Raw genomic sequence first — 9882 nt, 5'->3', positions numbered from 1 at the left:
AAATAATCTTTTTATATGTTTAGGGTTAGAAGAAAAGAAGACCTAAACACATTATCATGGATTCCAAGAAATCATATCAGAATTCTGAATTTCTTAAATCTCGACAGATAAGCTGTCGAGCAGCTGTCAAGCCACGGGCTAAACAGCTTCCTTAAACCTCAATAGATGCAGCTGTCGAGCTTTAATGATTTTGCACTTCTCAGCTTGTTTCTTGTATAGACTTGATGACTTCAACACTTGATCTTAAAACTTTGTTTCTTGAAGTATTTGAACACATCCTAGAACTACCCAATTACAACTAATGTGCGTTTTGTCAAAGGATTAGCCAATTACATAAAATCATTACATATGTTCTTAACATGTGAACCACATATGTCCTAACAATCTCCCCCTTTGGCAATCTGTGACAAACAAATGAACATATGAAAAAAGTCATAAATCACTCAACTCATTTTCACTTGTTAAATACAATAAAATCTATCTTAACACAAACTCTTGAAAAACTTTGCAAGAAGAGAGTTTATGACAAGTAAACTTTGACAACCTGTATTTCTGAAACACTTTAAACAAAATTCATCAAGGCATCTTAGTGTGAAACAGAAATAATAGATTGCATACAAGTAATATGAAGCATGTGTATAAAGGGAGAAAAGAAACAACACATGAAGGGGTAGGTGAAAGAAGAACATACATCAACATAAATAAGGAAATAAGTACAATGTATGTCTATAAATAGTCACAAGAACTCATGTACAAGAATAATGTATCTAAAAAGAAATGAAAAGAAACAAAAAGATAAATAATATCCTCACTACATCCCCCAGAACTCAACAACACTCCCCCTCACAAAAAGACCTATAGTAACTCTCATAACCAAAACTACTCCCCCTTTTTGTCACGAATGACAAAGGGTAAGAATGTCAGGTAGACATCTCATCGGTAGAGCTAGCATCTCCATCATCATCATCATCTGAAGCATCATCGTTATCACCATCATCAGCATCCTTGTCCTCAGAATCAGAAGCCACGGGAGGAGGAGGTGAAGGAGTAGCCTCAGGAGCAAAACCGCCCATAGTCGCCTGCCGTCTAGCAATGCAGCCAACACGAACATTCACCTGATACAATTCTGTGGAGAGTGTATCGAGGCGAGCATCCATGCGCTGAAGCTGTGTCATGATGTCTCCAAGAGTCACATCGCCCGAAGAAGGAGAAGCGGATGTGGGTCGAGTAGAACGAGATGGAGTCGATCGGGAAGGAGGTGTAGAATCCTGCTATCGTGACCTAAACTACGCTTCACTACGTTTTACGGTAGCGGAATCTATGGCACACATGTAAGTGAAGGGGTCGGACGCAGGAAAAGGGACAAAGAAGTGGCATAAAATCCTCTTGATAGCAGAAGGAAAGATGAGCTTATCACGGGACGCCACATCCTGAAAAACATCTATCAAAGACAAAATAAAGTGGGAGGTGAAGTTAATGGTAAGATGCTCAAGAAGGGATAACAAGAAACGAGCACGAGACTCCGTAATGTAGTTGTAGTGTGAGAGAGGATAAAGAACAAAGGTCATCACCATGTTCAAAAACCGCGAGCCTTTTGCAAAGGCCGAATAGTAAGTGAACTGGCGCTCACCCCACTCTGAAGGACGCTCACAAAAAGCGGACATGAGCTCATCCTTAGACACAGTCCTCAAACGCTCACAAGAAGGATAGTCGGGAAACTCTATCTTGGGAACCCTAAGCACATCTGCAACAAGCTGTAGTGTGACAGGAATAGAAATACCTCTGACACGAGTAACGAAATGAGGTACAAAACGGTCAATCCCGTGCATGTTGGAGTAGAACTCCTGAATTAGCACGAGAGAACAAGTGACAGGCTCATCACAAAAAGACTCCCATTCCCGACTGTGAATGACAGTGGGAAGGTCAGTGTCAACAAAATGAACCAAAATGACTCGACGCTCCGAATGAATGCCTCATCGGGAAAAGTTCTCCGAAAATGCCTTGTGGGCATCATCATCGAACCGAAGAGAAAGAGGTGCATGATCAGAAGATGAAGAAGCATCGGAACAAAGAGGGTTCCGAGCCAGAGTAGATTTACGCTTAGGTGCCATAGACATGACTAACGTAAACAGAATGAGAGGGAGAAAGTGAAAAAGACAACCAAAAAAGTCCCAACACAGTTCTCAATAAGAAGAATATGTGAAAAGAAGTACATGTGCATGGAGAATGCATGAACATTGACGTGAAAAGTAAATACATCATAGGCTCAGTCCAATCCAATACTATCAGCACACAAAGAGATTGCACACATCTAAATGCATGATAATACTGTTATAATGTAAATGTAATACAATGCATGAAGTTTTTAAGATCAAATCTTCTAAAACTAACCCAAATTTTCAACAAAATCTCATCAATTTTGAAAAACCCAAAATTTTTAAAAAAAATCCCAAAACTTAGGTCTCAAAAACATGAATGCATGAAATGCAAGAGAATAGAAGCTTACCACGTGAAGAAAACTTGGTGAAGCTTGAAGAGCGTTATAGAACAAATTTGAGGGAGAGAAGAGATTGTTTGGGAGAGAAAACAGAGATCAATCGAGAGAGATAACGAGAAAATGACAGACGGATCGCACGAGGAGCTTAAATAGAACCTTCAGTAAATCTCGACAGATAAGGTGTCGAGGAATCTGTTGAGTAGGTTTCGAGAAACACAACGTCGACAGATAATGTGTCGAGAAGCTATGGAGGAATACAAACACCAGAAGCAAGAGATGAAGCTCGATCGATCCACCAGGTGTCGAGAAGCTATCGAGGGGACAGAAACTTTCTCGATCGATCCACAAGGTGTCGAGGTGCTAGCGAGATTGCAATAAGAAAAAGCTTAGGAAGCTCGACAATAACTAGCTATCGAGGAGGTGTCAAGGAGGTGTCAAGCCAGCTTTTCAAAACAGTTTTTCGAGAAGAGAAAAACACAAACATGAATGCAATTAAGCATGCAACTCAACCAATGATCCAAACAGCATATTATGCTTTCAAAAACATCTCTCAACAAAGATTTTTAAGCACATGGATCTCAAAAACACACACACACACTAAACATGTCTAACCAATTTTATATTCCAAAAACAAGTGAAGACAGTTTAGTGAGCATACATTAACACATGTAAAACCTTGTGATGGCCAAATCACATTGTACCTGCACATGTATCAAGAGTAGCAAAGAATATTGCATGTTGTATGTGAAAAACATCGCAAGATTGCATAAGTGTATACATGTTATGACGATTTGAGATATGAGAAAATCACTTTAACTCACACACAATCATAACTGCTTAATGGAGACTATCACCTTTGAGGTACATCCTATAGCTCCCACATCTCCTAGAATACACGCTTGTAATCATTTTTAAAGCATTTTTGATCTTTTTGCTTTTGATTTTTCTTTGCATATTTTTTTTTCTTTAAGCATATCATGCATGGGCATATAAGAGAGAGAAAAGAAATACCCAATGATATTTGACATTCCAATTTTACTATGCCGAAGCACACAAATGTCATTGACACTGCACTTTTACTATGCCGAAGCATACAGGTGTCATATTATGATTGGCAGGCAACAGTGGTGAGATGGTTATTTATGCCTTTCTCTTAGGATTTTTTAGTCCTTCCCGTCAAAAAGAGTGATATGAGTGTTAAGCACAAGAGACAACTTAATCTTACTCATCACAAACAAGAGCCACAAAGCTCACTTGCTTAGTTGTGCATAGAGATGCTCATCTAAGCTACAAATGATACAAAGTTTAGAAAACTTTGTTTTAATGGCTTTTCAAGGTACACAAGTACCAATGTACACAAAACACACACTATTTTTATATTTTTCTGATTTTTCAATTTTTTTTTTTTATATATAAAAACAAAACAAAGCAAAACTAAAAAATAACCAAACAAAAACATGTTAAACAACCAAAGCAAAAAAAAAAAACTAGACTGACTCAAAACTAGAAAGCAAAACACAGAAGTAATGCACACACAAAAACAAGAAAAGAGAGAGAAAAGTGAAAGAATCACTTAGAGCCCTTTTTCCTTCCACACCCTAGAAGAACCTTTCCTTTGATTAAACCCTTGAACCAGCGATAAGGGGGAAGAATTAAAACCGTTCAAGTTCGAAAGGAACATGAGGGCTTTGAGAAAATATCCAAGAGGAGCAAGAGAGGATTGAAGCTGATTCTGGTTCCCAGATGCTATCATACCGTTGCTCTGTTGAGTGGCTAGCCACTTATAGCAATTTGGTCGAGTATGACCGGCAGTTCCACAATGATGACAGAAATGCTGCTTCTTCTGTTTAGACTTTTGAGAGTTAGCCTTTTTAGCCCTAGGGTTTTTAACATCTTTCTTCTCAAGCTTAAGGGGTGCTCCTAAGATAGATTTACCCTTGTCTAAGTTCTCACTGGCTAATTCAGTTTTAATCTCATTGTTCTCAATTTTAACACTATTAGCAGGAGGAACAAAAATAGTAGTACTAGTAGAAGCAATATTAGAAGGAGAGAGACCATACCCTAAACCTGTTCGATCTGAAGTAGATTTCTGAATGCTGAGCATCTCATCAAGCTTCGCCCTCAAGCTCAGCCAAGAAATTGTTCTCAAACCTTAGTGCTCCAATAGTCTGATTAGCCTCATCAAACTTTGTGGAAAGCTCCTCACGGTCAAGTTCCACATCACTGAGCTTCTTGGTGGTCAACCTATACAATTTCTCATGCTTCTCAGAAAGCTTGTACAGTTTTTCATAGGCTGTATGAATGTCATCTTGATCATCCATCTTCTCAAACTTAGATTCCACCAATTCCTCTTCTTCAACCACAACAATCCCATCAGTAGGATTAACAGTGGCCGTGAAGGCATTTAAGATTCTGTCATCCTCATTGTCAGAATCATCCTTAGGCTCGGTGTCGCTCAAGGTGACAGCAAGTACCTTACTCTTCCCAATGCTCTTAAGATATGTAGGACACTCATGTTTCATGTGACCGAAACCTTGACACCCAAAGCACTTAGGTTCTACGGGAACAGTGTACTGACCACCTTCCTTAGCATCCTTCTTCTCTTTGTCTTGACCTTTAAACTAAGAAGAACTGGATTGCCTGCAGTCCTTGTCGAAACCCTTTCCATTTGCGTTCTTCATAAACTTCTTGAACTGCCTGGTGATGTAGGACTTCATCTTGGAATCTTCATCATCAAAAGACTCATCTATCTCACTGCTCTTGGCCTTCAGTGCCATGCTTTTGCCGTTACCGGTCTTGCCAATCCTTATCAATCCTAGCTCGTAGGTCTGCTAGTTTCCAACCAGCCCAGTCAAAGGAATCTTATCAATATCCTTCAATTCCTCTATTGCCGTGATCTTGGCATGGAATCACTCAGGTAGAGATCTGAGCACCTTCCTTACAATCTTGGGTTCAGGAATGGTTTCCCCAAGATTGAAGGCTAAGTTCACTATGTCCTTTAGCTTGGCATAGAACTCATCGAATGACTCATCCTCCTCCATTTTTATCTCTTCAAAGCTTGTAGTGAGCCTCTAAAGCTTTGAATCTTTAACAGCCAAAATAATGTTTGATAGGCCAAAAACGAATTGACCCCTTGTGATGAATTAATTTATTAATTAACCAAGTTTATTAATTAATCAAATTAACATGCAAAGCGCGTGGTAGCACAAACAAATCACCAAATAACTAAATATGCAGTGGAAAATAAAAGACACGGTGATTTGTTTACGAATGGGGAAAACCTAACAGCAAAAATCCCACCGGGTGATTTTCAGGTCACCACTCCCGAAACTCCACTATTATCACAACAAGCGGTTATAAGTAAAGGAATCTCAAGTACCTTACCAACCTACAGTTGAACCCTTACCCCAATACCCAATTGGACTTGTTCTATAGTAACAGTTCCCATTTCTGATGTACGGCTCCCAAGTACGTGACTAACCAATTGCGCGGATCCCAGTACGCGACTTCAATCACCAACTAAGAAGGTTGTTAACTGCAAAGTTCTTCAGTTCATCCACACAATGAAGATCAAGAAGATGCTTGGTTACAAAACCCTACGGTGCACATACACAGCAACTTCTTCAAGAGAAAGAGATGAACTAGGGCAAGAACTTCGTCTCTGGTCACAATTTGCTTGAACAGAGTTTGCTCAATGCTTGTGCAACTTGTGAACTCTTTGATGGCCCTTAAAATAATCTTTTTATATGTTTAGGGTTAGAAGAGAAGAAGACCTAAATACATAATCACGGATTCCAAGAAATCAGATCAGAATTCTGAATTTCTTAAATCTCAACAGATAAGCTATCAAGCAGCTGTCGAGCAGGTGTCGAGCCACGGGCTAAATAGCTTCCTTAAACCTCGATAGATGCAGCTGTCGAGACAACTGTCAAGCTTTAATGATTTTGCACTTCCCAGCTTGTTTCTTGGACAGACTTGATGACTTCAACACTTGATCTTGAAACTTTGTTTCTTGAAGTATTTGAACACATCCTAAAACTACCCAATTACAAGTAAAGTGCGTTTTGTCAAAGGATTAGCCAATTACATAAAATCATGACATATGTTCTTAACATGTGAGCCACATATGTCTTAACAATGTTTTTGAATTTTTTGAATTTTTTTACTTTTTTTTGGGAATGCTCCAGCCCAGGTCAGGTAGAAACGTTACCCAAAATGAAAAAAAATTTAATCTCTTTTTTGGCTTGTCCCAGCCTGGTTTGTCTAAAAATGAAACCAAAATGACGTTTTTTATTCTTTTGAATTTTTTTACTATTTTTTGGAATTTTTTAGGAATGCTCTAGCCCTGTGGTAATTGAATGCCTTTGGCTCTACTTGATTTTAAATTGTTACAAGAAATAATAGTCATATATCAACACAATGGACTCACACAGGTCGATTCATCATACTAATCTGGCACCATAAATAATCACATGACCTTGATCCTACAAAAGTGTATCCAAATAGGTGGATTTATAACAAAGGAAGTCTCACCCACTTCCCTTTACTTCTATAAACTGGACATGACAATTTACTCAAGGATTTCCAAAGCTGGAGCTTATCAATAAATCTTCCTGCTCTTCTTCTTGGCATAGAAAAATCCAGTGCCAGAAGCTGATACAAGCTGACAATTTTTTTTTTTTTTTTTTAATGTTTAATGAAGAGGAAGAATAGTGAGGTGACGAATTAGAGTTTATCGTTGACGAGTCCATTTGGATGGGCTTAACAGATCAAGGTAAGTGGATGGGTCCGGTATTAATGGGTCGGGGTGGATGAACCAACGGGCCACATGGCGCTAATTGATGATTATGTGGTCTCCAAGGAATCTTAAATGGAAAACGACTTGCATCTCACGAATAACCTTAGTCCATAGAATCCCGACATGAATAGAATTCTAATACGAAAAGGATTCTGGAAAATACGCCCATTAATGAGGATTTTCCCTATATGGAAAAGACTTGTTGTGCAAGCATAGGAGTCTGATTCTACACTACTATAAAAACCTTTGACCCTCACAAAACAGGTACGCATAATTTACCCCTCTCTAGAACTCTAGAGTTGTGAGAATAGTTCTAACTTGACCTTCGAAGGGTATTTGGCCGGCACCACACCAGTGCTCTCTGTTAGATCTTCTCTTTTTGTTGTGCATGTCTTGCTTCGAGTGTGCGAGAACTGTGTGGCTCACTGGTGATTTTTCAGCATCATCAGTTGGCGCCGTCTATAGGAAAGACAGTGACTTGTAAGCCATACAAACGCTTCCCGGACAAAGAGTTGCATGGTACTTACTCGCTCGACAGCAACCACCAACAACATTTAGGGAGACGAGCCATGACCTACTACCCTGGAGAGACAGGTACAAACCCTCACAGCAGCAGTGGAACGCCTCACCAGAAAAAACCAAACCCTAGAGGAACAACTGCAACAGAAGAACGCGGTGATGGGAACCCAAGAGGAAGATCAAGAAGGTACCAATGCTGACCGGAGGAACCAGGAGTTGCCGGAGGGTAGTAACGCCCTGAGTAGATCGAGTAGACAAGACATGAGTCGTCCATCCATTACTGATACGGCCCCGCCCCATATCGTCAAGGAGATGCAGATGATGAAAGAACGGATGGAATGCATGATGAACGTGCTGAAAGGAAGAGTTTCCAGTGATCTCGACGATCTGGTCCACAGAACAGATTCACCATTCACCATGGCCGTCAACTCTTTTCCCCTTCCTCCAAAGTTTCGTATGCCACAAGTGGAAAACTACGACGGAAACAAGGACCCGCTGGATCACTTGGAGTCTTTCAAGACCCTGATGCACCTTCAGGGGATACCGAACGAGATTATGTGTAGGGCCTTCCCCACCACGCTGAGGGGCCCCGCAAGGATATGGTTCAGCAGGCTGAAGCCCAACTCCATTAGTTCCTTTAAAGAGTTGAGCGCCCAATTCGTATCGCACTTCATCGGGGAACACAGGTATAAAAAGTCTACTGCATGCCTGATGAATATTAAACAGTGGAAGGATGAGACGCTGAGGTCCTACATAACCCGTTTTAATAAGGAAGCACTCTCGATAGACGAAGCCGACGAAAAGATCCTCGCAGCAGCCTTCACGAACGGATTACGAAAGGGTAAATTTTTATTCTCCTTATACAAGAATAACCCAAAAACCATGTCAGATGTGCTTTATAGGGCCACCAAGTACATGAATGCTAAAGATGCACTGCTGGCACACAAAGAAAAACCCAAGAAGAGAGAGAGGTTGGAAGAACCCCGACAGGATAGGGGTAGGAAGATAGCTAGAACAGGAGAAAAAAGAGACGATCGACGATTCAGGCCCCCAATGGGGAGGTTTACAAACTTCCCCCCCCCCCCCCTGAATACCCCGATTGATCAGGTCCTGATACAAATCAAAGATGAAGGAGCCTTAACTTTCCCTAGCAAGAGGCCTAAGGATAAATATTGCTGCTTCCACCGAGATCACGGCCACGATACATCTGATTGCTATGACTTGAAGTAACAGATAGAAGCCCTCATTCGTCAAGGAAGCTACAGAAATTCGTTGGCAAAGAAGGAACGGAGCAAAATCAAGGTGCACCAATCCAAAGAGAAAATAAGCGACCTAGGCCACCCATGGGAGATATAAGGATGACCACAGGGGGAAGCATTTCTAGTTCCTCTAAGAAGGCATGAAAGGCGTACCTACGGATGGTTCAAAATATTCAACTAATAAGATATGCCCCAAAGATGGCACGGGTTGACAATCCCGTCATTGGATTCATAGAGGAAGATGCCCGACATCTCCACCACCCACACGATGATGCACTCATAGTCAGTATACAGGTAAGTGACTATAATACCTACAGGGTGCTAGTAGACAACGGAAGCTCCGCCGATATTTTGTATTATCCGGCCTTTCAGCAGATGAGAATAGAGAAGGAACGGTTGATCCCAACCAACGCCCCGCTTGTAGGTTTTAGAGGAACATGGGGTGTACCCATTAGGTGCGGTCACCCTACCGATGACAGTCAGAGATTACCCTCAATAAATCACGACGTACATGACCTTCCTGGTCATTGATTGCTTGTCCGCATACAATGCCATACTGGGCGTCCTACTTTGAATTCATGGAAGGCTGTAACATCGACCTACCACCTGATAATCAAGTTCCCTACTGAGTATGGGGTAGGAGAAGTGAAAGGCGATCAGGTAGCAGCGCGTGAATGCTACGTTGCGATGCTAGAAATGGATGACCACCAGTAAACCATGTGCATAGAAGAACGACGAACAGCAGAGCTTGTGGAAGAACTGGAGGAAGTAACACTCAACGATTCCAGACTTGAGCGGATGACTAAGGT

The 9882-nt window shown here is 40.9% G+C and overlaps 1 protein-coding gene across 1 annotated transcript; it reads left to right on the top strand.

The window, feature by feature from the left end:
- The first annotated feature begins 7973 nt into the window (after positions 1–7973).
- On the top strand, positions 7974–9604 carry LOC126696090 (uncharacterized). Its single transcript, XM_050392869.1, has 2 exons — positions 7974–8875; positions 9391–9604. The coding sequence occupies exons 1-2, from the start codon at positions 7974–7976 to the stop codon at positions 9602–9604; spliced, it is 1116 nt and encodes a 371-aa protein (XP_050248826.1).
- The last annotated feature ends 278 nt before the right edge of the window (positions 9605–9882 follow it).

Source organism: Quercus robur, chromosome 8 (assembly GCF_932294415.1).
Source record: "Quercus robur chromosome 8, dhQueRobu3.1, whole genome shotgun sequence".
Classification (NCBI taxonomy): domain Eukaryota; kingdom Viridiplantae; phylum Streptophyta; class Magnoliopsida; order Fagales; family Fagaceae; genus Quercus; species Quercus robur.
Note: the sequence above shows the minus strand (reverse complement) of the source record. Positions and strands in the feature narration are given on the sequence as shown.